This window comes from Camarhynchus parvulus, chromosome 12, assembly GCF_901933205.1.
Source record: "Camarhynchus parvulus chromosome 12, STF_HiC, whole genome shotgun sequence".
Lineage (NCBI taxonomy): Eukaryota > Metazoa > Chordata > Aves > Passeriformes > Thraupidae > Camarhynchus > Camarhynchus parvulus.
The window spans coordinates 11625853-11653043 of record NC_044582.1 but is presented as its reverse complement, the minus strand read 5'-3'; the positions used below and the strand labels follow the sequence as shown (position 1 = coordinate 11653043).

The 27191-nt window shown below is 50.5% G+C and overlaps 1 protein-coding gene across 2 annotated transcripts; it reads left to right on the top strand.

Moving 5' to 3' along the window:
• Positions 1-1305: 1305 nt before the first annotated feature.
• FAM107A (family with sequence similarity 107 member A) lies at positions 1306-25278 on the top strand. Of its 2 annotated transcripts, XM_030956848.1 has the most exons (5): positions 1306-1313; positions 11939-12002; positions 21457-21631; positions 24568-24724; positions 25143-25278. In XM_030956848.1, exons 3-5 carry the CDS (start codon positions 21462-21464, stop codon positions 25248-25250), a joined length of 435 nt encoding a protein of 144 aa, XP_030812708.1. In that variant the 5' UTR covers positions 1306-1313; positions 11939-12002; positions 21457-21461; the 3' UTR covers positions 25251-25278. The 2 variants fall into 2 exon arrangements, with proteins under 2 accessions (XP_030812708.1, XP_030812707.1); XM_030956847.1 differs by lacking the exons at positions 1306-1313; positions 11939-12002 and adding an exon at positions 12921-13327.
• The last annotated feature ends 1913 nt before the right edge of the window (positions 25279-27191 follow it).

The following is a 27191-nucleotide window of genomic DNA, read 5'->3' as shown; positions in this document are numbered from 1 at the left end:
TTAAGCCCCTCAAAGGATCTAGATTCACTCATAAACCAAACTGAAAACAGCCCAAGAGCTGTAAAGGTGGCTCCACTGGGTAAACCAGAGCACAGCATCAACTACAGCCCCCAAAAACAACCAGCCCCATTCAACTGCAGGAAACTCTTCCTACCCCTTCTCAATGCACGTTAGAAATCTGGTTTAAAGCCAAAATCAAGGAAATTTATGTTTCAGCATGCTACAGGCATTTAAAACTAGCTCTGAATCCATCATAGAGCAGTTACTAAGGTACATCATTATTTTCAAGAAATAGGGAGAGCTAAAAGTGCAATTCCTGTGCAGGGACCTTCAGTAGCAGCCAGTGTTTTGAAGAGCCATTCCTGCCAAAGTCTCTGTGACCTGATAAATAAATCAGAGTTTTTTAAATATCCAGACACTGAGAGGCAGGGAATAAATATGAATTCATGAGTCAAATTGAACTTGCTAATTTCTTTAAAAGGATCTGAAAAGGACAGCGGGTGCAGGGACAGCAATCTCCAAATGAGGTTTTACAGCGCTGTGGCATTTTGAAAGCCGTATTACTGCAGGGACAGGCACCTACCTGGCTGCTCTGCACTGTGCCACATCCACAGAATCTTCACCAAACATGAGCCTGAGCTGCCCAGACTGCCAGGATGCAGCTTCAGGGCACCTGGGCTCACCTGGGCTCACAGGAGGCACCGAGGCTGCAGCAGCAAACAGGCAGCCTGGGGAGTTTGTGGGAGCAAAGTTTGCAAAATCCAGTGTTGCAACAGGAGCCAAGAGCCAGGACGCAGGCAGGCAGCAGAGGGATAATCCTCCTTTATTTTTTGGGGTTCATTTGGGCAGAGCACCACAGGAGTATCTAGGAAAGATGCCACAGGCAAGGACCTGCGGGTGCCGGGCCGCAGCTGGGCGAATCCGCATCCTGTGACATCTTGCCCTGTCAAGTGCAATTACCGTAATCTTCCACAGCCTCTCAAAATACGGATCCCGGCTTAGAAACCGGGCATCCACAGCATGAAAGCTGCCTTTGTGCCCGGGCAGAGCCTGGGTGCGAGCCAGCCGTTAGGTGCATGAAGAAAATGAGTTCTCCACGTGCTGGAAGAAGGGAGGAAAAGCGAGCTTTCCCACCCGAGCCCGCCACAGCCGGGCTGGATTTCACGCCGGTGTCCCCGCAGCAGCCGCGGAGGGCCCGGGAGCAGAGGGGCCGCCGGTGCCCCCGGCAGTGACGGGGCCGGGACCGCGGGGAGCCGCCGGTGCCGCCGCCGGGCAGGAGCCATCGCACCATGGGGGCCTCGCACGGCAAAAAGGTAAAAAGGCACCGGGGCGGCTCTGCTCGGGCTGCGGCGCTGCGATGGGGTGGGATGGGATGGAGAAGGCACCCCCGGCTCACGTGGGGCTCCATTCGCCCCGTGCGTGCCGGTGGCAGCCCGGGATTAAGGGACGGACCCGCTCCCACTCGTCAGGGCCGGATTAAGTAATTCCAGCTAATGGGCTCAGCCCCGGGGCCTGCCGGGGCTTTCGGGACAGCCGGGAGGGGATCAGAGCGTGGCAAGCGTGGCTTTAGGACAGACAAAGTTTGGTTCTCTGGGGAGAAGTGTCAGATTTGTTCTGAATGCCTGCAGCAGGCTCTGGGATGTCTCCTGCAGATGCAGGGCAGAGCAAGCCTTGAGTGTTTCTTGGCCTGGGAAGAATTGGTGCCAGCTCCCTCCCAGGACAGGGAGGGGCTGGGCTGCGTCCCATAGCACCAACCGTGTATCCCTGTCCTCCAAATCCCCAGGGGAGGGAGGTCAAACAGATCCAAATGGAAACGGTTTTATGGAGTCAGAGCCCTGCAGAGTGGCTGGAGATAGTTGTGCTGAGGATGTTGCACGTCATTTTGCTTCCATGGCTGATGACATTAGTGCCTAGAGATGCATCATCCCCGCTCAGCTGCAATGCCCTGTCTGGAATAAGACTTCCATAGCTTGTCTCCCTGCTCTAAGAGAAACATACTTGTGCACCATACTAGGTAATAACTTCACTGGAATGGGGACAGCAGTGATCCTTTGCCCCAGCAGGGACGCTTCATGCTCAGCTGAGCATGACTGTGGCCTTCAGAAGTATGGGCACAAAGTGCCTTTCAGAATTTTGCCAACTTGCTGGACTTTCTTCCAAAACCAAAGCTAGGCCCCCTTGCAGGGCAAGCATGTGAAGAAGCAACCCACAGGCCAGTGTGACCAACACCCAGAATCAAAATCAGAGCTGAAGTGGGACTAGTAAACATTTATCTATTTTTCTGGGCTTCTGACAAGTGCCAGGTGCAGGAGGTGCTGCTCCCAGCCAGCCTGAGCTGCTCCAGCTCCCATCCCAGGTACCAAGGCCAGGCTGGCTCCAGCACACACAGGAGCCCTGGCTGTTCCAGGGCTCAGGACTACAACACACCCAGGAGGAGCCATGCTCTGCCCACAGCTAATCCCCAGCCCCTGCTCACGTGGCCCTGACCTTCAGGCCCCAGCACATTTGCAGAGGCATTACTGGAAGCAGGGAATAAGCTGGTTAGGTCAGGCTTGGCTCAATGCCACCCAGCTAAGCCCACTGCATACAAAGCAGCCCCTGCCAGCCTCCTGACCACCAGACCAGACTGCTTTTGGACAGCTTTCCCCACTGTTCCCTCTCTCTGAAACACCAGGATCCCACCACAGCCCAGCACTGAATGGCCTGGCTTTGAAACGCTGCCGGGGGCTCGGGCTCTGCAGCTTCCTGGCAACTCCTAAAAGCTGAGGCAGTTTTACTTTCATGGGTACCAAAAGGTCAGAGATGTCTCTCCCATTTCAGCCTCCCAAATGTTGCCTGGCTTGACAAAAGCCTGTGCCACTGCCCAGCTGGCACCAAGCAGGGATGTCTGACTGGCAGCTCCTGCTCCTCTCCCCTTGGGCTGATGCTGATGGGAGATGAAAGCAAGACAACTCTTCCTGCTGCCTTTCCAGGGTGGGTGTGAACAGCAGGATCCAGCTCTCCTGAAGAGCAGGATGGGTCCAGGTGACAGGAAAGCTCCCCTTCCCCCAGCCCTTGCAGAATCAGGGCTCAGGGACCTGAGGCACAGCTCAGGGCACAGGGACCTGCCAGGGCTGAGCCCATCTGTCAGCAGCAGCCCAGAAGGACTCCCAAGGAGCCCAGAGCAGGGCTCAGCCCCCCTGGCCAGCACAGCCTGCATTAGCAGTCTCAGCTGCACCTCTTTTAGGCTTAGTCCAGAGCAGCACTCCAAGGGGATTACAGTAGTGGATTGTGGAGTGCAAGGCAATCCCCAGCTCCACAACAAAGGGGCCGGAAAGGCTGCCAGCATGGCTCCAGGGACATTTTTACTTTAAAAGGCTGCACCTAGCCCCAAAGACCCTGTTCTCGTATCACCAGTGTGCTGTGGGCCCAAGCCAACAGCAGGGCTCCAGCAAGACACAGATTTTTGCTGGGGTGCCCTTCTCTTGAAGGGAAGGCAAGGACTTTGCCACAGGCTGGTTCGTGTGTGCTGCAGAGCTGGTGCTGATTGTCTGATGAGCTGGTCATGGTTCCCTGCTGATTCCTCTGCTCTGCAGGGCTTCAGCCCCACTGGTGTGGCTGGCATCCCTCTAACCTCAGCAAACATCCTTCAAATATTCTGCTAGCACAGCCTCACCAGCAGCAGATCCCCGGGGTGCCAGGGCAGATGCTCCAGACCCTCTGGCAGAGGAGGAGGTTGTTCCCAGGCACCTGCACCTCTCCACTTCTTTTCCCCATGTTTTCTCAAGGCAGGGTTTGCATAGTGGCTGTTTCCCCAGGGAAAGTTCTCTGTCCCCAAATTCCCAAGAGTGTCAGTTTACACTAATGTCAGATGAGCCTGGATTAGCCCTGCTGCTGAGCAGGGAGCTTTGCTCTGTGGCTGGTTTAGAACAACAAGAGGCAGCACGCCAGTGCCAGGGAGAGAGGCTCTGCTTGTTCAGGCAAACCACAGTACCTGGCTGCCCATGCTGAAAACAGGGCTTTGAGAGCACCCTTTAAAACTCCTCCACCTGAGCAGGACAGGACAAGCCCTTCTGGGAGCTGCTGGTGGGATTTCCCCACAAGCACAACTTGCCCCACTAGTGAGGGATCCCCACAGTGTGGCCAGAGAAGTGTTTTAGCCTGTGCCACAGAAGGACAAAGAGGTCTGAAACAGCCAGCACCTTGTGACACCCCAAGGAAGTCCCATGGTCCAGCAGCCCCTCTCAGCTGGGAGGAAATATTTCTCCAAGGCAGTGAGCTGGGACACCTCTGCTCCATCACGCTGCACAGGGCAGCAGGCACAGTGGGATTTTCCTGGCTCTCCCTGACAAGTATTTCAGAAAGCTGGTAGCCAGTGTTCCTGCCAGCTCTTTGAAAGTGTCCCTGTGCCTGGGCAGCACAAGGTCCCTCTGAGGGACCCTGCCTGCTCTGACACTGCAGCCCTGGCTGTCCCCCCTCAGCCAGGGCTCCAGGGCTGCTCCCCATCAGCAAGAGGGGCTGCAGGTGCCAAGGGCCCTGAGCAGAGCAAATCCCACTGACAGCCACAGAATGCCAAAGGCTGTTTGATGGCACTGGCCCCAGGAGCAACCCCAAAACCAGATGGCAACCAGGAACCACAATGTGTCAGTGTCCTTGAGCATTGAGCTTCCTGGGGAGGAGGGTTTGCATGTGCTGCCTGCAACAAGCCTTGCTTAGGGGGCAGGGATGAGAGCCACAGAGGCACAGCAGTGAAGTCCCACAGTGCCTCAGGAGTGGGGACATTAGTGATAAAAAGCCCATTTCTGGGCAAAAATAACACACACCCAGAAAATAACAGTTCTGCATCATGAGACAGCAAACATCTCTAAGTCCTCTCATCTGTCTGACACAGCACAGTCCAGAGTGGGAGAGCTGGGCCAGGGCTAGTCCCAAAACCTCCACAGAAGCCCTCTAAAGTGACTTTATCCTGCCTCTTGCCTTCCTCTTCTTCAACTCTTTAAGGTGCTACAGGTAGTGACACATGGGGACTCTAAGTAGAGACACTGTTCTGGGCTTTTGCAGCTTTTACAGTGAATTACATGCTGTAGCATCCCAGCTCTCAAGAGGCCAAACTCATTACTCATACACTGGGGCTGCTCTAGCTCCTAGAATGAGATCACAGCTTAATTTCTTACTTCTCCATCCCAAGCATGCAGACAGAACCAGCAAACCAGCTCCAGCACCTAACATCACCCACTCCCTGCCTCTCCTTCTGGTCCTGAGAGAGCTCAAACGGGCTCAGTGAGACAGGGAGCTCGCTTGGACACAGCTAGCCCAGGCTGAAACTCTGCCTTCATGCATGACAAGCAGCACAAGGGTTTGATCCATGGGCAGGGTGCTGGGCAGGACACAGAGGAGTGTGCTGCCAGCCCCTCCAGGGCAAGGGCAGCGTTATCCAGCACTGCCTGCAGCACTGGGGGTGCAAGGGAGTCGTGGAGAGGGCTCAGACTGAAGGGAGGTGCATAATGTGCTCATGGGGAGACCAAGAGCAGCAATGTATGGGAAATGCTGCAGCTGCTGGCTCTGGGATGGCTCAGCAGTCCTCAAATAAAAATGGATTAAAGTAATTAAAGGCTTCACTGGTTCACTCTGCTCCTGGGGGGCTTAAGTGGCATCTGCTGCCTCCTCCTGAACCCTGCATTAACAGGGATGCTTCATGTCTTCCTTTGCTGTCTCCTCCATTTGCAGCCCATGGTGGCATTTGCAGCCTGGCAGGTGGCATCTCATCCCAGACAGCAGCCAAACTTCCTCCCTTTTGGCCCCTTCCTCTGGGCTCTCCTCCACACAGGACCCAGCTGGCACTGCAGGGATCAGACCCCGCTCTGCTTTGAACATTTGGTACCAGCACTGCCTGGGGCTGGTGGGGCATTTCTGCCCTTGCTTTTCCCAAATTCCATTTTTCCAAGGTAAGGACCAATTCAAGTGACCCTGGGCAGGTAAAAAGCCCAACAAGGGGGTGTCATAAGAGCACATTTCTGATGGCAGCCCTATCCTTGGCCCCTAACATATGGTCCCTAGTTGGGAAATGGAATGATGATGCCACTGCAGCCTGGCAGCCCTAGGACAGCATGACACTGTGCCAGAAATAAACACTCTTCCTATTAATCATGTGGCATAAGCCTCACTTTTTGCAAAACAACATTCTTCAAGGCATTTTAGAGTGTCTTAATGGTCTCTCTGCAGCATGACAACAATTCGCTCCAAAGCTGTTGGAGCCCTTTTGTGCCAGTGACTGATGTTCTTCCTGTGCAATCAGCAGCATCCCCAGAAATAGTAGGAGCAGTCCTTCATATCAGCAGTGGTATCACATCTGCAGCACAGGGCAAGAATAAGCTCCTGAGACACATCAGAAATGGTTTATCCATTGCAGCAACAACTTTTAACTGCTGCTGACAACACTGAGGTGGGCGATACAGGAATTTCCAGCAGTGAACAGGGCTACAATTTGGCTTTGCCCTGGTATGCAGAGGTGGTGTGTGCTCTGCACTTTGCAAGGGACCAGATTAAAAAGCACTGAACTGAAGTGAGGATGTCCTTAGGGACCAAGGCAGAACAGCTGGTCCATCGGTGTGTGCTCTGCCCTGCTTCATGCCAAGAGCCTCTTCGTGCCCTTCTCAGTGGGATGTCAGGCTTCACAGTCAGCTCCAGTGCTGACAAATGAGCCTTGTGCAGGGGCTGCTGTGGGGCTGAGCCCTGCCGCTGATTGCTCTCATTAATCCGCAGGAAATGTTCTGCTGAGCTCTGGTGTGCCACATTCCACCTCCCCAGCCGTGTGCTGGGAGCAGCCAGGGAGCAGCCTTAGCTCAGCCATGGTGGGAAGTTCCACCAGGCTCCCTGCCCCAGCGCTGGCAGCTCCAGAAGCCTCTATCCCTGTGCTGCTGCCTCCCTGCTTTAGTTGTTGGGTTTTTTTTTTTCCTTTTTCGTTGACAGTCAGTGAGATGGGACTCAGTTTGCCAGCTTTCACACCACAGGAGGGCTGTGCTTGCCTTCTGGGGCCACAGGGATTTGGGTGGGGGAGTGACATTGGTGAAAAGGACAGGCAGGGGTCAGCACAGCACTCATCTGTGTCAAATTGTGTGTTCTTTATGAACAAAATAACACCAAGCACTATTTGAAGCATTTACAATTTTCTACTCCACTAGGCAGCAAAGTGGCCACCTGGCTGGTGCTCCCAGACACTGGCACAGGAGCTGAGGAGTGTCAGCCTGACCCTACAGGCAAACCAAGAGCCTGATCCCCTTCTATAAGCCTAAATTTACAAATTCCTGTGGTCAAACTATCCTTGAGGCTGCTGGCTGCTCTCGTGAGAGTGGCCACATACATCTGCCCTCAGCTCACTTCAACCCAAGAAAGGCTGCAGACTTGTAGAGGTCAAAAGACCAGTAATGAAATCTTACACCAATAACTTGATATTTCTTAGAGTCCTTTGCAATATGATAGTGAAATCATGGTTGTGGCCAGGGACCAGGAGTAACACAAGCCCAGCTTGGTTTGAAAAGCCAACTCCCTCTAGGGAGGTGTGCATGGAGGGCTGGACACGGGCACAGGACAGGGGTGGGCTGGGCTGAGGCACACACTGGATGCTGTGGTGGCTCCCAGACCCCTTCCCATGACAAGGGCAGTGCTGTGGCAGCAGATTTTACAGCTGCTGGCCCAGGAATGCTGGGATGTGCCTGGACACCGACTCCCGGGAGCCTGCCCCTCCCAACTGCAAAAGCTGCCAATGCAGCAGTGTCCCACAATGAGCTGGGAGCACAGGAATGTGCACAGTCAAGCTCCCTGCCAAGGAGTAACCCTCCCAAACCCGGCACTGCTCTGCCTCTGCAAGAGACAGGAACCTGCAGTTTCTCACAACAATCCTAAGAGCAGCTTCATCCTGACCATCACCAGGAAGGCAGAACCAGTCTGCAAGCTCCAGAGGGAGCAGGGTGTCACACTGCCTTTCCTAACCCTCAAGAAATCTTGGAAATTCATCCAAACTGCAGAACTTCCTTTGGGCAATGCCTTCAGGGAATTAGCAGCAGTGTGAGGCATTGGGTCGTGCTGCTGACTTTCTGTGTTTCTCCTTACCAAAACCACAGTGTCATCCCAGCAAACATGAGCCCCAGCTTGCTGAACCAAATCAGCCTCAGCACCTCACATGGCAGGACTTTGCAGCAAAACAATCGAGCTGACAGATTTTTTGTGCATTGACATCACAGATGGGAAAAAGTCTTACTAATCCTCCAAAGTTCCTTCCAGTGGATGACTTCATTGATGTCTCTGGATCAGTCCCAGCTGCTGCAAATGAGCAGAGATAGACCAAAATTCAGCAATAACACAGGAGATTTGGTCAAGGTCAGCTCAGATGGCATCTCAGAGTCCAGGGGCATGTATGAGATGTTTTCGTACAGAGCACTGAAAACGCCAAAAGGTATTGGGGGCTTACCAAAAGTAATGGTAGAGAACAGTTTAGTTAACCTCTAAGTCACATGTTTTGTGGCTTCATCACAAACAGAAATGCTGGCTTCGATCTCCCAGCCATCAATGAACCTTGTTCCAGGTCATGACAACTCCTTTCAAAGTCTCTGGTTTTGGCAATAAGACTATTTTAATCAATGCATGTGGTCATTAATTGCACGCCCATGTCAGGAGCTGTCACAGCACCTTAGGGACAAAGTACCTTTCTCTGAGTCCATCTACTCCTAAATAGGTTGAGCAACATCTAACCCTGTTAATGGTGTCTCTCTCCCAAACCAGACCTGTGGGAAGTCACATCAGCCCGAGAGACATTTTGCCCATTTTTATACCTCTTTATCACCCTGATCAGATTGCAACAATTTCTTACTTAATTCATTAGCTCAGACTTTGGCTACAGTGCAATACAAATGCTCTGATACTGCTTCTTAATGGCACCTGTATTGATCTGAACCTGCCTGAAGCCATTTTCATCACCCTCTCCATGGCTAGCACTGTGACCGTGCTGATGGCTCTTTTCCCTGCTTTGTCAGAGCACAGAGTCCAAAATTACTGTCAGCTGTGCTGCAAGTAAACACCACAGCACCCACACGTGGGACAAATAACACTGATTAATGGTTTATTCAAATTGGCTGGCTTTAAGCTCCAGTAGGAGCATTGCAGTCCCCTAGTGGGGAGCCAGGGAGGAGGACTGGGGTTAGAGCTGGTGGTTCAAAGCAGCCCTTGCCTGTGATACTGCCTCCAGACATTTACAGCTCTTTGTTGTGCATCTGAGTCAAGGCCAGGAACAGTCCTGCCAGGACACAGAGATGCCCAGGATGTTTGGGAGTAACACAGAGCAGTGCATGTAAAGCATGGAAATACTACATGCTTACTATTTATACCTTGTGTTGCTTTGTGGGATTTAACCCACTTAATCAGCAGGCTAATTCCAGCAGAAACAGTGGCTGTCCTCACTGACATGGTCAGTCCCAGGCAGGAGGAGCTGGCCTGCAGGTCCCAGCAATGTCTCCAGGACTGTCCTGCTCAGCTGCAGAGGGGCACAGTGTTCCTGTCTGATACTAGATTCTATTACTGCTTCTTACTCCTGGCAAGATGCAGTCACACTGCACACAGAAGTGGTTTTCACATAGAAATAGAAGGGTTTGGGAAATAGCAGGCATTTTCTGCCCATTTACTGCAACACAAATTCCCCATCTGAGCCCTCAGTGTGACAAATTAAAGCCTCTGACTGTCCCTCAGCTGGCAGGGGACTCAGTGCCATACCCTGCTTTGTCCCATGGGGAGCAGGCAAAAGTCTCCATCACCTGGGCAATCATTAACTGCCCTGGTGGGCTGGAGGGGGTGCAAGGAGAAGCTGTCCTGATCTGCAAATACACTAATGGCTCAAGTGGAGATTAGCAGGAGTGTGTTACCAACCAACCTGTGCCAAGAGGTGACAGGGTACCAGGGACCCAGCATGGCCTGACCAGCCTACACATCCCCTGCCTTTGGCTTTGCACCACCAAGGTCACCACCACAGAGCAACCAGCATGACTTCTGAAGCTGTACTGGGATTGCACAGAGTTTGTGCTGGGAGCTGGTGCCACAGGCTGGGAGGGAGGGCTGGGCTGCACAGGCAGTCTCTAGCACCACCAGCAGCACCTCAGCCCAAATCAAGCATTAACTCAGCAGAGCAAATGTTTAACCAGCCTCCAGGGCCTCCCTGCAGCAGGAGGTGAAATGCTGTCTGCCTTTGAGTCCAGCCCTGGGTGACTTGAGCAAAGCAAAGTTTTGTCTGCACACTGGGAGCCTGACCTGACTGGTAGTGATGCTGCCATCCCAACCCTGCTGAGAGTGGAGATTTAATAAAGATCCAGGCAGAGCTTTTGCTCTGTCTCTCACAGCTGCAGCCAGGCTCCTCAGCAGGCACACACTGTCACTGTCACTGGACTCCTATCAGTGGGCAGCTACACATCCAGGGAGGGCCTAAAAGTCCATCTAATGAACAGCCCTGCTAACAAGAACCTGGCTGTGGGCTCCTCCAGAACCATTTTCCTGTTCCCAGTACCCATTAATAACCATACAGCCACCCACCAGTGACACTCCAGGTGCAGCATTATTTTCACTTTATGTGCACACTGAATGAGAAAACCATGTCATTCCCCCAGCATCCCAAGTCCCAAGGGATGAGCCCTCTGTGCCACACATGTCAGAGAGTTGTACCAGAGCTATCCCAGAGCCCTGCCAGAACTGCCTGGCTGTGCCAGCTGCTGACCCAGGGACACCTGGTGCTGCCCCCAAAGATCCCCCCCAAAGCCCTGCAGCATTCCCAGCCACATGAGGCCATCCCACGTACAGGAGATGGGTGATGCTGGAATGAGCTCCCCGTGTCACCTTCTCCTAGGACATGGAGCCACTTCCTAAGACACACAGGGCAGCTGGTGAATGATGCAACTCATTGTCTGCAGGAGCCACTCCAGATAAATCTCAGCCAGCAATCAACCACCCCCACAAAGTAACCTTCAGGGAGCTACAGGGGCAGCACAAAGGCTTTTTGTTAATCTCAAAGGCACAGGAGCACAGGGGGAGATTGCTTACTAATTTAGACAGCAAAGAGAACTGTTCTGCAGGGAGCTCCCAGAAAAAGAGCTCTGCCATGAAAAGTGCCTTGGCTCAGGAGAGGAGCCCAGGTGTGCAAGCTGGTCAGGCACCAGGGTGCATCAGAAATGTATCCAGAAAATTTAGCTGGCCTTTCTCTGATTTTACTCTGTTAAAAGCAGATGTTGATGGATCACAGCCCTTTTCCACTCCCACATCCACCAGCCATAATCACACTTCCTTGGGAGCTCAAAACAGGTTTAGATTGATGCTCTTTTCCCCCTTTGACACATCTCCAGTGAACTCACAGACCTGAAACTTGTTCAAAGGTGACCCAAGGGGAAGAGCACAGATGTGTATCTTTCCTTTTCCATTCAAATTGAGCCAAATGGTATTTCTGGAGTGTGCAATGAGCAGCCAGGCCGTAGGATAATGCATGATGTGAGGGGAGTCTGTTGGGCCATGAAGATCTTGTGGGGCACAGATGGGCTGTGAGATCACAGCTTGAGCAGAAAAACTGCACAGCCTCCCCACATAAAGGTTTGTCCTTTGCCACAGCCTTGGTTTTGGTGCAAAAGCTGCGTGGGGTCTTCCAAACCTTGCCTGTGAGTAATCCACGGCTGGACAGGTCAGACTGACTGCACTCACAAGCACACAGACACGCCACACACACTAGAGTAAGGACCAGCCTGCCTCTCCTCTCCTGCATCTGAGGCCCCATGTCAATTAAAATGAGCAGCTCCTGGTCAGGAGGTTAAAAATAATAATGATTTTTTTTAGTCTGTGGTAGCAAAGAACTGGCAACTTCTCCTATGTTTCATTTCCTGCAATAAAGCAATGCCTGTACAGTCTTTTCTCATTTCTCTCTTGTCTTTTCTTCCAGAAAGAATATTCCCTTCAGTCCAAGGGCCCAAGTGGAAGCAAGAAGCCAGGGAGTGGCAGTTCAGGTGAGTGCCAGCAGCTCATGCTGACCCTCAAAGAGCTTTGGAGGCAAACTGGGAGGGGCTGGGGCTTCAGCTCACCTCTGGTGCTGCTGAGCCCTTGGCTGGGATGGGGGAAAATGTTGGGATGTGGAGAGGTGCAAACTGTGGAAAGGTGAAAGTAAAAGAGCATCCCTGCGTTGGTGAGAACCTGGCTTCTTTCTCCAGTCCTTCACAGGGCCAGGAGTGTCAGGCCAGGACACGGCCTGGACAATGCACCCTCGGGTGCCCAGAGTGTGGAGGTGACTGGGCACCCCAGTGGTGCCCCCCAGACTTCCCCATCCCCTTCCTCTGTGTGGAAATGGTTTTGCTTCATCCCTGACCCTCCTGGGCCTGGGACACTAAAACCCACTGAAGAGCCAAAAGGAGTTGCTGCAGTGGTTTAACCCCTTCTTCTCCCCTACCTTTGCAGCCTTTGGTTTCCCAGGCTGTGTCAATTCAGGGGCAGCCAACATGGCACCTTCCAGCCTGGTGATGATGGGGACAAGAAGCCCAGCTCAGGCAGGGGCTGCATCCAGCAGCAGCAGCAGACCTGGGGCAGCGATGCTGTGGCATCACACGAGCTCTGATGCCACCAGGACCCCGTGGCCCCGTGTAGGGGCTGCTTTTCCCTCTCGCAGCCCTTTCCCCCGGGCCGTGCAGCGCTTGGTGGATGGCAGGGTGTTGCAACATGCCAGGGAATAATCACGATAGCTGGAGCGGTTGCCCTGGTGCCGGCTTGGCTGTTGCAGTGGTTGCTAAAGAGAGTGGGCGTGCGGCTTCCTCTGGGGCGATCTGATTTCTCCAGGAGCGTGGTTAAGGCACGCTGAGGAGAAATCGTCCTCGGTGGAGCAGGGACACGAGCAGGGACACGACCTCTGCTCCAGCAGCAGCAGCAGCAGCGCCTGTGCCGAGCAGCAGCTCGGTGCCCGGGCACGCACAGAGCTCTTTGCTCTGGGGAGGAAAAGGATCAGCGCCTTCACCTGTGCTGGGAAAGCACCACCGGGCAGCCAAGAGCCGAGGGGAGAAGTTTTCAGGGCGGCACCGAGGAGCGAGCAAGGCCAGCGGCTGCTGCCAGCCGAGCTCGGGAGGCCCCGGTGGGTGGCAGGAGCAGGGAGGGACCAGCTGCCACCTCCACGTCACCTTGTGTCCCTGCTGGCACCGCACGGACCCGGCAGGAGCCGGGCACTGCCTTGGAGCGGCCAAAGGCACACGAGTGACTGCCGGGGCGGGCAGCAGCAGCAGCTCCATGTCGTGGGGCACAGGGCAGCACCTGCCCCCCGGGCTCCCCCGGGCCTCGCTGCGGAAATCAGGTAAGGGCCGCGATCCCCGCTTCTCTGCGCTCCCCTCTGCGGGACGGGCTGCTTCACCCCCGGGATTGCTCTGCACTGCGTACACAGGTGACTTGGGAGCCTGTTTTAATTTTTTTTTGAGATATCATGCTACTTTAATACTTCTGTAGCTGGTTGAGAAGCTGCCCTTCTGCTTCTGCCCTTCCGTATCTCGCAAGAAGTTCCCTTAGAATACCCATCCTGCAATTCAGACCTTCCTGGAGAGGCACTGGGCAGGACAGGGGACTAACGCAGTCCCTACAAATCAACATGGGAGGATATTTTCTGTGTTTAACAAAATACCTTTGAACTAACTTGAAGCATTCATTACTGATTGATGTGCATCTCTGTCATTGGCGGGCAAATGTGCAGAGCAAATATTTGGTATTTGGTAAGGTATTAAAACTAAGTTTATGATTGTCAAGAGGGACTGCTAAGCATCTGCCACTGTCAAACAAAACTAAACCAATGCTCCACACGCTGCTTGTAAAAGGCATGGGACGTCTTGGTGATTGCTAACAGACTAGGATCCCAGCCTTGCTATCTTTGCTTATCACAGTCCAAGGTAATTAAAGGAAATTATTAACCAGCACACCCAGTTCTGCCTGCCAGCAGAGAGGCACTTGGTGCTGCCTGACAATAACAAGCATTCCCAACTGGTAACTTCTACATGCCAGAATGCTGGGCAAGCCTCAGACCTGGTGGGATTTCTCTCTTCTAAATCCATGTGCATGAATGCAAAGTTCAGCAGATGCTCATGGTGACATCCAGAGTCCTTTACCTTTGGGGTGATGGTCAGTGACAACGTGTGAGCAATCTGTGCTCCCTTAGGCAGGTGCAGAGCTGGTGCAAATGGGGACCCAGCCCCGGGGGCTGTGGTGCTGGCAGGGGCTCAGCAAGGGCAAGCAGGACTGGGGACAAACTGGGGAGACTGGCTACACGAGTGAGAGAACACTGGCTGTACTGGAGGGGAGCACTGGCTGCACAGGTGAGCAGCCCCATCCCCAGCACGTGCTCAGCAGACACACAGAGGTAGGAACAGTGGTGACACGTGGCAGCAGTGCTGGGAGCTGCAGAGATGTGTCCCCCAGCCTTGTTTTACATTTCCATTAGGGTTTTCTCTCCTTTTCTGACCTTATGACCTCATGGGGTTTATGGCTGACCGTCAAGGCTGAGTGGAGACAAGGGGACCTGTGGTGTGAGCGCCTGCTGCCCCGAGGCAGCCACTTGATAGCTGGGAACTGCTTCTCACAGCAGCCACATCGAGTTACACTCACCCTATTGCATTATAAATACCAGAATTAGCCTTGCTTAATTATTTAAAACTATAGATTAAAAGCAGACAAAGGCTCTTTGACTCCTTCCCAGAGCACACCTATCATTTATCAGAGGTACGGTCGCCTGGTGACAAGCTCAGGGGAGCGTGCCAGCTCCATTGGTATGAGGTGCTCTGGCACAGCTGGAGCCAGAGGAGAGGAAAATCACAGTGAGGGTGGGAGCTGGTGCCATCCCACCCAGGGAGGGTAATGTTTAACATCTGCCAATCTTTGGGCCCACATTATTACTATTATCATCATTATTATTATCACTATTAACATCATTATTAACATTATCATCCTCCATCTCCAGGGCAGTAAGCCACAGCAGTCATTAGGCTGATGTGAATTACAGGTATTTTGTTCCAGGTTGTTGTAACAGCAGCACACGGATCACTGGGGTGATAAAGGCACATTTTGTGGGCTCAGCTGTGGGGACTCACCCACCACAGGGTGTCCAGGCACTGTGAGCCTCCCCATCAAGCTGCCCCCACATCCAGGTGCCTCCCTCTGCCCTGAACCCACCGACCGTGCAAAAGGGGCTTCCTGACAAGTGCCCAGCTTTGAGGTCAAACCTCCTGTCCCCCCAGCAGATCATCCTCTGCAATGCAGGTGCACACCTGAAAGCTGCTGTCATCAAAGTTTTGGGGCTTTCAGAGACTGACATGAAATTCTTTCCCATTTTGCCAACCCCAGCTCTTCTTTATTTCTAAAATACAGTTAATTAACACTAGAAAAATCATTCAAATTAGCAAGTGCCATCAATTGAAGAACCTAAAACCAATGACAAACTTTCAGCTTTGTTCTATGTAGGACATAACATATAGCATGACCTCTTCTGCCATTACTCTCTCACAAGAAAAGCTGCAGAGCCAAACTCCAGCTGCACTTCAGACACTGGAAATGCATTGACAGAAAGTTCATATTCTAAAATGAAAAGTTAAGTTCTGGTTAATAGAGAAGCATGCAAGAGCTTAAAAGTAACAGAAGCTGATTTAAAGATCCCCCACACCTCCACCTGCACATGCAAACTCTTGTGGGGAGTGGGGACAGGCCCTGCTCCTCTGAGCCTTCCCAAGAGGGTTGAGGGACAGTACTCTCACGGTGAGGAAAGGAGGGTTCCCCAGAGATTGGATGTTGTTGGGGTCTGAGGTCCAGAAAAGGGATGGTTTCCCCCCATAATTGCAGTTAAAAGTGTCAGGAACCTGCATTACCCCCCAGGCTCAGGTTACTTGTGTAAATAGCTTTAAACTTGCTCTGCTGGCCCACACTGCTGTGTTGGTTTTGCAGCTGCCTGGCTTGCAGGACGTGTATGACCAGCTGCTGTCAGCAGCCCTTCATTAATCTCTTGGTTCTTTCAAAAAGACTCATTCATGAATAAATCCTGGCCATCCAGAAAACCAGAGGTTCTTCCCTGTAACCACTGTTGTCAGTGATCATTTCTGCTCAGGAAGTGGTCTCTTGGATCAGTGGTTTTACAAACCCAGATCTAGGGCTCTGACCCTGGACATCCTGAGGTTTTTGCCCAGCCTTGTCCCTTCTACCAAGTGACAGGGTCTCACAAGGTTACAGACAGCAATACCCTCGGAGTACAGATCCCATTCCCAGAATAATGCCTTCTGAATGTTTTTACATGGGTGGCATTACACAAAGGCCCATTATCTGCCCAGAAATGGATGCCAATCCAATATTTTAACAAAAGCAGTTTGGTCATCATCTGCCCCTATTGAGAAAACTCTTCTGAGATGCTCTAGTTCAGTTCTCAAATGACACAGACAGCAGAAATAAAACACTGTGAACTACATTTGCTTTCTAGATTTCAGCTGAAGTTGAACAGTGACCTGTGCTGCAGAAGGCAGCCACTGACAGCTTTGCAGTTTAAGGGTGCAGGTGGCATAGGAAAAGGCTGAGGGATGTGCAAGGGAAAAACAAGATGTCACAGGGGGCAGGATGTCAGGAGACCTTGGCAAAACACAAGTCAGGCATTTCACATAGAAACCTGCAAAAAGCAGCTCCTGTCCTGCTGCACCCCCCATTCTCCTGTACAGGTGCAGGTTGACAGGTGCTGGGCAGGACCCCAGAACTCCACTCTGCAGCTTTCTACATCCAACAGCTACGGATTAACTCCATTTCCAACCTGTTTCGTTTTTCCCTTGTAAAGAACAGCTGTAGCCATGTAGGCAGCCTAAGCAGAGCTGCATCCCTCAGGTTACCTGCCCTTTCCAGGACTGTTAATCCCTTTAACATTCCTGGGGATTATTTCCATCCTACAGGAAGGTGGCACAGGCTGCCAGCAGCAGTGCACAGCCCTGACACAGAGGGGCTCACATGGCAATCCACCACCAGGAAACAAGTTGCTTAATCCTGAATAAATGCTCTGTGAAGGGCATCTCCTCCTTGTGAGGGAAAACCAAAAAGCAGCAGCAGCCAAAGGAAGCATAGCCCAGCTCCAGCTGTGGCCAAACCCTCATGTCCAGTGTCTGTCCTTGGGCATGAGCCAGTCCTCTCCCTCCTCCTCTTCCTCCTCTTCTCCAGGAGCAGGCTAAAACCTTTCTCCTTGTTCTGGGGGGCTGCACTAAAGCCACTCAGCACCTCAAGCAGCACACCCTGTTCTACACTCCTAGTAGAGCATATTTAATATAAATTTGCAGCATTCGTGCTTTCAAAAGCATTTAGTGCTGCACCAAAGCTGCCTGATACCCTGTTTCCCAAAAAGATTGTGGCTGAGTATAGTCAGAAGTGGAAACAATTTGTCCCAGGATTGCAGAGTGATGATTTTATTGCAACTCTCCCAGGAACTCAGGGATTCATATTTCCAGGTGGTCTGAGCAGGAATTTGGGCTTTGCTTTAAGTCAGAACAGAAGAAGATATTAAAATGTCACTTTTCTCCTCCAGTCAGTCCCACACCCTGGGACAGGAGGGTGTCTGGTCTTGGGGCCACCGCAAAGATGCTGAAAATTCTCTGTGTGGTCTCCTAGAAAAACGAATAGAGACTGGAGGGTCATTTCGCACTATGGTTGAGAGAGGAGATAACTCCATGTGTGATGGCCAAGTACCTGCCAGGGGCCCTGGCATCCTCATCCTGGCAGTCTTGCTTTTTACTAACAGAAAAGCAGCTGGAAACACACATTCCCTAGAAAGCTTTGAGCTTCTAGAAATGAGGAAAGGGAAAACATCTAAAAGCAAGCAAAGACCTGAATTGTTGAAGCAGAGTTACTTTTTATAAGCAACACTCCAAAGCAGACCTATTTAAAAGGTCACATTGTCTTCCTCAGTGCAGCAGGGGGTATTAACATCCACGTGTGGTTTTTTGTTTGTGTCTTGCAAGGAACAAAATAAAAATGTTCAACACTTTTTGCTGATTTATGATGCTGGCCAGAGAGGTGCCAGGGCAGAGCCTTGTTCATTGATCTGCAGCTGAATCATGCAAAAACAGACATCCCGCTGTAAATCCGCTGCAGAGACCTGGCTTGATTTACACCTCCAGCACCATAAATAATGACAAAAAGCAGCCTGATAGCACTCTGTCTCTGTTACATGGACATGCATTACCTCAGGTCTCAGAGATGATAGATCTACTCCCTGACAAACATTTTGCACTGGCTCCTATTTGCCAACCTGCAGGAGAAAGGATGCCCCATCCTTACCCTCAGCATGGCCCCAAGCTGTGCTCCAGACACGCCAGTATTTTTATATTCTCATTTTTCTTTTTCTGCTCAGTGTAAATGAAGACATTCCTTGAATAGTTCAGGCTGAGGGCTTCTGAAGGTTTAAATTCTTGTAGAGAGGTTCAGCGCTCCTTCCAGTCCCAGTCAGGGCTTTGACTTTGTCCCCAGGGCAGCAGTACAGACACCCACGGGAAGCCAAACCCTCAAGGTGGGTTTCTGCACACCCCTAGGTACATCTAGTGCTATGAAAACCAAGCACAGAGGTACCTGCTGTGTCTAGGTACATCTAGTGCCATGAAAACCAAGCACAGAGGTACCTGCTGTGTCCTGGCCCCTGCAGTTTATTGAGGCAAATTGCACTCCTCATGAGGACTTTCACATGCTGGTTCAACAGAACCAGCCCAGAAAAGCTTCCAGTCCATTTCAGTTCCTCCCACTCCTTCCTTCCCAGTTTTTCTCTTAATTTGTACTAGTTTAAGGGAAAAGTTCCTTATCTGCCTTCAGGAATAGGTTGATAAATTGCTGTTTCTTTGCAAGTCTCAGTCATGCAATGTTAGATTGCTGCAGTCTGGAAATAACCACATTAGCCCATCCAAAAGCTTCAGGCTCACCACGGTGCTCTCTCAAAATGCTGCATAAGACAGAAGGGGGGCCCTTCCCTGATGATCCTGGGTGTCTGGGGAAACACCACCAGCCCAGACTGAAGGACAGGATGACACCATTCCATGTGTGGGTGCTGGATCTGTGTGGATGTGGGGAAAGCAAATCTCTCAGGATCTGGGTCTGGGGGTAGGGAAGAAGGGACTCCCAGTCCTGAGTTGCAAAAGGAAAACTATACATCATGGAGGCAGGGGAAAACAGTATTTAATAAATAGCAGCGCTGCACCAGTGCCCTAAGAGCTAGCACAGCTTGCCAATAGAACCTAAGAGCTAATTGGTCCAGAGAAAAATACCAAAGTCACTTGAGTTTCAGCCATTTACACACTCAGGTGGGTCCTTCAGCCTTGGTTGGCTGCATAATCCTTCCATGCCCACTACTCACAGCATTGTCCCTTAGCAGAACACATCAAGTGGCTTTGAGATAGACAAATCCAAGAGGGACATGTGCCAGCCCTTCTCCTGACAGGCATCAGGATTTGGTACCAACACACAAGCAACTGTGGGCATCTGTGTCACTGGAGGCAGCTCTGGACTACACAGGAACAGCAGGAAAGGGCACTGGAATGACAAGGTGACATTGAGCGTAGTCTATTAGCACAGCTTCCAAAAACTGTGTTTCCATTAAAAACACCTGGCATTTTATTGAAGTTACTCCATGGAGAGGCCTTTTTGTTTGGAAAATGAAGACATAGCTTTGCCATTTGAAATATGAGGTTAACCACTTCATTCATGCCAAAACAAACCTTTGTTTTTGTACCTTCCTTCCTTCCTTGTCTTTTCTCTGCCTCTTCTGTGGAGAAATGAAAAAAAAAGAGAGAGAGAAATACAAGAAAAAAATGAAGCCATTTTACCCCAGTGAAAATCTGATATGTTTTCTCATTGTTCCAAACCTGGCTTTCATCTAACAAAAATTAGCCATGAAATTGCACTGCCTTAACCCTTGGCTGTTCTTCAGTCCCTGCATCTCTCTGGAAGGCGAAGCTGAGCTCCCAGTTTCAGCCTGGGGAGTCCAGCCCTGCAAGGGTTTGAGTCAGCCTGGCACTTGCCACCAAACATCAAACCACACCACCTTCCCTTCTGCCAGCAGTGATGTGTGATCCTAGAGAAAATAATGTGATACAAAAAATCACTGGTTGCAGCTTCCAAGTACGCTTTAAATATGCACCGAACTATTCACCCCAATTACACTCCTGTAATGGGCTCTGATTTGTTTGCCTTTGTTCCCAAAGCAGTAGGGCACTGGCCACATTAACATTCAATGAGAAGTTGTTTGATATTGAATCTTTTCTTCAGCAGTATTATTCCTTACACAATTTTGTTTGATTGCAATCCACTTCACATTTTTAAGTGCTTACTGACTGTGAAAGAATGACCTAGTCTGCTTTTTCTTGGCTTTTTTTTATTGATTTCTCTTTTAAAAAGGTTTTGTTCCTTTTATGCGTGAGATTGAAATAAAAGAAAGAGGCAACATTACTGAACAACTGTTTTTCTTCCAGCTCCATCAACCCATATAACTTCACAGTAGGCCTCAAAAATACTGTAATAATGAGACACTTAAAGACATGAAGCTGCCTACACCCTTTTCCTGGGACTTTTTTGGTTTTTACTGGTAAACTTCCAAATTGTTCAAATGAATAGTCAGGAATAAATTGCTCTTTCTGAGCACCTGATTAGACCATACACTGAATAATTGGAGGCAGACCTACTGTGCTCCTCATTTAAAGACACAGCCCACCACATGCAGTTTGTCTTATAACTTTGCACTCTATAGGAGTTTTTTGTAAAGAAAAAATGTAAAGGAATTGGAAAACACCAGCAGTGAGCATGCCCTGTGATTTGCCTGAAATCCAAGCTGCCATTTCTTCCAAAACAGTGGGCTCTTGTTCTTACATCCAGAACATACAAATTATTGCAGCATGATCACAGACTGCATGGGCGAAGGATGCTTTTCTTGGCACTGGACTCAGTCCTGATGAATAGGTCAGCAGGATATCAGTAAAATCTTTCCTTGAAAAGAGGTTTCAGATACAGCAGGACTTCCTCATGCCAGTGTTTCAGAAGCCCCTTAAATCCCACAGCATCCCCTTGTGCTGTGGGACCAACAGCCTCATCCAGAACACCCAAAGCAGCAGCTCAACACAGTCTACACCCATGGCTGCTTCCAGTTTTAGTTAGATCTGTCTTGCATTAATTAATCCTTGGCACTAAATTCTGTAGCCACTGAAGTGAGTGGCTGGCAAGTAATTTAAGTGATTTAATTAATATGTGTCTCATCAACAACTCGAAGGGAATATTTTTTAAAACATCTAAAAATCCCACACCAGCACATGAAGGCACGTGCACTCTGACACTGACATGGTGTCAAGCAGCCAGGACAAGCAGCAGCTCCTCTCCTCTGTCTTTCCTGGGGTTCTCACATCAAGCAGGGTGAGACTTCTCATGCAAACACCTCATTTTTTCTTCCAGCATCAATGTACACGGAAATACAGCGAGAGCGACCAGATGGTGGGAATATCCTGACTCACCCAGACTACATAGATGGAAACCCAGACCTCATCAAACCTAAAAAGCTCCTAAATCCTGTAAAAGCCTCGAAGAGCCATCAAGAGCTGCACAGGGAGCTGCTGATGAACCACAAAAGGTAAGGGGAGGTTGCAGCCTGCCAGTGGAGCAGTCCACGAGGTGCTGAGCTGTCAGAGCTCAGGAGCTGAGGCTCAGGTGCCAGTGACAGACTGCATGCTGGAACAGCAGGATAAATCCCCTCACTTGCAAGCACATTATCCTGTCCTCTTTGGCTGTATCCTTTCCTCTTTTCTCTGATGTGACCATTTCTTTTACAAAAATAGAATGAAAAGCCCCCGCTCTGCCATCCTGAAGCATTGGCTGGAGCTTTTTAGAGTCACAAGCACTGGAAGATGCAGGGCATCCCTACAGCCCCTTTTTGGTGTCCCTTGGAGGTTTTCTGGTTTTTCTATCTCCATCACTGATCTGCCAAGTCCCCAGCAACGTACAGCATTCCTGTGCACTTGAAGGTCAATCCAAAGGCAGGAAGAGGTGCAGGCTGGATGCAGCCATTGAAAGCTGAGGTAGCAGCAGGGTGAGATCATCTGCACAAGGCTACTCAGCAACTCCTTAAATATCAAATGGGTAAAGACAGGCTAGAATTCATATTCCTGACTTCCTGCCCCATCACCCCAATTAAACTCTTTGAGGCTACAGATACAACATCAGGAAAACCATACCAATGATCAAGAACTTACAACTACATCATTCCATTGTGGCAACTGTCTGAACATCAGTGCAATAAAATCATATTTGGCTCAGAGGCTTTTAAGCACAGCAAAAAATCTACTGGCTTTTTATTGACATTTTCTGAACACCCTGAAATATCTTGACACAATAGCTCTTTGGCTGCCTAATTAAAAGGAGCACAGCCGCTGTTCTAAAGGACTGCAGCCATCACAAGAACCAGACACAGATATTAATTCAGTGAACAATCAAGCCTGCCAGCAGGGTGCATTAATCAATACTGGCACTGGCTGGGCTTGGGTTTGATTTGATTTTCCCAGAATCAGAAGAATTACAGGGACCTTTCTCAGATGTCAAAATACCAGCCAGATATTTTTAAAAGTCTCTGGCTTGAGAGTGACCATCCCCTCCCTAGTGATACGGCCCAGTTTAAAGGGTCCCCTACCAGCACTGTCTGACCTCACAGTGCATTATTCCAGTCTAACAATGATGGAACAAAGGAACAAGGAGCCCCTGCAATGGAAGCAGCAGAGAGGAATGGCAGTGAAGGAGGTGCAGACCCTGCAGCACCAGATCACAGTGGCAAACACGAAGTACATCACCTCTTGTGTTCCACCTCTGTGCCTGCCACAGTGTCACAGCCACCTGTGCCACCAGGTACTGGCAGGGGGCAGCTCCAGCACAGGCATCCTGCACCACCTACTCTTGTGGCCCTCTCAAGCATCAGTTTAAACCTGTTTTGGCTCTCCCAAGTATTTTTCAGCAAATATGTGAAACAAACCCTACTGCAAAAAGTAATCCACTGTTGCTGGTTTTTTGTCACTCTCAAATCTACCAGTTTTACTTCCTGCTAAATATTACCATAGAGGGGGAGAGGGGAGAAGGGGAGAGAGAAGGAATTATGACCTGCTCCTGTTTCTGCTTTGGTTGGTTTTTCCCCCTCAAGCAGCAGGGAGAAGCAACTGAAATCAGCAGCTTGTGTTACAAAATCCTTATCTTACTCAACACCTCTGGGCACTAACACAGGCTGATTAAATCAAAGAATAGTAACAAATCTACAGGCAACATTGCAAGCTGTGTCTCCAGCAAGCCAAAGCAGATTTTCCTTCTCTCAAGCCTTGGGAAAAGCAATTTTGCAGCATCCAAATTGTTCCTGCTTCAAAAACCATGATGAAAGCTCTGGGGCCAAGGCTATGGCTGCCTTCACTGATGTTGCTGTGAACTTTGTCCTGTCATTAAGCACAAAAAAGAAATTACAATAGGAAGTATCATTAAAAGTGGTACTGGAAGGATGCAAGCACTGAGTCCCAGCCATGCTGTGACAATGCAGAGGTTTGCTGCATCTGGAGAGAGTGGTTCCTCTCTCCTGCCTGCCAGTTCAGCTTCTCATGATGTGAGGTACCACCTCAGCACCTGCTCTCCTGCCAAGAAATCCACAGCCCACAGGGTTTGATGCCTCTACTTTCTAACAACCTTGGCCAAAACCAACCAGACTTTGGTCAACAGAGCCCTCCTGGTGCTGAGGGGCAATATCCAAAGTGTGAAGTTTCTGAAATTTCAGGGAACACCTTCCATCTCTTTGCCACACATTTGTGCCCTGCCTGCATGGCCCTGCTGTGCCTCCTTTCCTGTGATCCCACCCCTCACAGAACAGGGGCTCACCTGAGATGCACCAGGTGGCCAAAGGGGAGTCAGGCTCCTGTGCCATCAGCAAATCCTCCGGCTCCCAGGAGGAAAGGACAGTTCATTTTGGCCTCTTGATCCAAAACTATCCATGTCAGCAGGGAGATCGCGGCCCTCAGCTCCCGAAGCAAAGCTTCAGACGAAGCAAAGCTTCAGAGCTTCAGATGGGAAGCGCGGGGAGGAAGGAGCTGCCAGGACAATTACTGCAGCCCAATGACTACCCCTGCTGGTGGGAAAAAAATCGTCATTATCGCACGTTCTGAGCGCCGCTGAATCTACACCTGGCACGCTAAAACAGTAACAGCAGGAGCCTACGGACGGTCCCTTTTCCACACCCGACACAGAAAGCTGTGGTACCCCCGTGCAATGGGATCAGCCGAACTTCCAGCACCAAACGGGCCACACACGAAGAGCAACATGTGCCCACCCCAAGCAGGCAGCCCAAGGCACCATCAAACACCCTCAAACATTGTGGATGGATTTGTGGGTCAGGGCTGGTTCATGGATCTCCCATGGATCTCATGGAACACAGGTCTCCCATGTTTCCACTTAGGACTAAGACAAGTTTTGGGGTTGCCAGGCTGGCAGTGGTTCCACCCCAGGTGTAGATGCTCTGGCTCTCATTTATCTGCTTTTTATCCACAGAGGTTTGGGCGTGGACAGCAAGCCAGAGCTGCAGCGAGTGCTCGAGCACCGCCGGCGAGACCTGCTCATCAAACAGAAGAAGGAAGAGGAAGAGGCAAAGAAATTGCAATCTCCTTTTGAAAAAGAGCTATTAAAGAGGCACCAGAGGCTGGATCAGGTAGAACTGAGCTTTCAGCCATCCTTGGCTTAACCTAACCACCTGACACAAGGCACAGGGGAGATGGGTGGGCTGAGGCCCAACTTAAGGTATTGCACTGCTTCCCCTCCATAAAATGGGAACCAAAGAACATCTTCCACTGCTGCCCCGCACAGCTGCAGCACTCCCATCCCCACACTGAGATCTACCACTTTTATAACACTTCACCCAAGACCCCATTACACACCATTCATCCTGGGTCTCCTCTGGGTCCCACACAGTGTCCATGGGGTTTTTTCCCAGTTCAAAGCACCCTAAACTGCACGGAGCAATGATAAAATGCTTTGGGCAATAATAACTGGACCCAGCAATAATGAAGCCTTGTATTTTAAGGTAGCTGATGCCCTTTTGTCCTTTCACAAACAATTCTTTCTTACAGCTGGAGAAGGAGCAGGAGAAGCAGGAAGACCATGCGCCAGAATTCATTAAAGTCAAGGAAAACCTGAGAAGAACATCAACAGTGACAGGGGACGAGAAAGCAGCATAGCTTCTGCCAAAACCCAATGGGATCCTGCCAAGGCCAACCCCCCCACTGAAATCTCTGTACATCGTGGACATTCCCAGCCACAACATTGGGGCTACTTGCAGTTATTAACACTTGCTCCAGTAGAAGGCACAGAAAAGGTTTTCCCAGACCAGAGGGAATCACTGTGGGAAAAGTGCAGTATTCAGCAAAGTACTCACACAAGTGGATGCAGAGAGAATGGTGTTATTTTCCCCCCACACTGTGGGTGCACACTAACCACTGCTAACTCTTGGTTAACTCTAGAGACACAGTGAATATTTCAAACAGGGAAGTCCGTGTAGGAACAGCTTGGGGGACTCCTGCTTCTTTGTGGAGGCAGGTTTGCCAGGCACAAGGGGACAAGAGGGCAGCTGCAGCTCTGGAGAGCCTCCTAGAAACCTGGTAACTAAAAGGGATAATGTGTGTATTACTGAAAACAGCCCAAGTGACCGTAATGGATTTCCCAAGGGTCACTGGCTTTACACCAGTGTGCCAGTCAAGCGTGGCTGAGGCTGTCTCAGCAGCACACCTGTACCATCAGAAATACCAACCTCTGTGTGCCCTTACCAGAGCAGCACAGGCAGGTGCAGGTGTACTTCACAAGCACCTTTAAATAGCATTTCAGCCATTTCAAAGTGGCTTTTTAGGCAGTTCCATGATCAGGCAGAAAATACATTGAGCTGTTCCATCAACTCCCCAGGAGGAAGGCAAATGCTCTGTGCAGAAGGCAAAGGCTGGGTGTTCCCAGCACAGGTGTCCATGCAAGTGTGCAGTGACCAGGCAGCAGATCCCTGTGGATGCAGCAGACAGACAGACAGACCAACAGCTTCTTGCCCCTGCACTTCTGAGCTTCATCCTCTCTCCCAGCAGCTGGGCATGTGCTACCATAGGGACCCACCAGAAATGCCCTGTGATGGAGAGGGGGTGATGTGGTCATGTCCCACGGGTCCCAGGCTGTCCTGTTAACCACCCTGTGGTACCTGTGGGCACCAGGGGGTACAGGGCATGTAGGTCCTGATGCAAAATCACTTGTCAGTGCTTCTCATCCCCTTTTCCAGAGGTCAGAGCTGCCTCATTGCAGTTGCCACTTTACAAAGCTTCTTCTTGCTGCTGGTATAGCCAAGCTGAGGTGGATGGTGCATCTGCACCATGTTTGGGCAGAGCCTGTCACACTTACAGGGCACCTGTGCCCTGGGATATCCACATCTAGAGCTCGAAGTGTGTTTTCAGGAATATCTCAGCTTCTTGCTTCTCACACCAACCTGATACAAAGCCTGAACAGCAAAACTCATCAACTGCCTTTGGACACTGACTCTTGAACAGCCTCAGCAGACCTCGTCAGCTGGGCAGGTAATACGTGGGTAATCAACATTTATCATCCACATCTTCAGTGGATCTGTATGCAACTTAAGGGAAACTGGGCATTTATACATGTTTATAAAAAAGTTACTAACCCATTCTCTAGTCTCCTGGTGCAGTGGAATGTTTCATTTCAGAGGCTGTTGCTTGACCTGGCAGATTGAGTAAAATATCTGAGCCACATCACGTGTCAAGAGCAGTGATACAGGTATGGAGCTTCTGTGACAGACTGGCCTATAAAAGCCCTTAACTCAGCTTCAATCCTTGAGCATCCCATCTCACGGCACTGACTCTGCTGTAGTTTTTAAAGCCCTTGCTCATGTGCTTGTTCTAAACATTATTTTATTTCAGAAATCCAGTGCATATTGTCACTATGGGTCAAAATTTGAAAGGATCTATTAACGGCCTTTCCAACTGTGAAGCTTTTTATACAGGTTATGATTAAAACCATAAGAAAGAAGCAGCATCCAGTATTTTTTCACAGGGAAAAAAAAGCCAAATTTCTCCAAGGATAAAAAACTGTTGCTAAGATGCTTGTAAATAGCTGTAAAGAATGCTGCATGA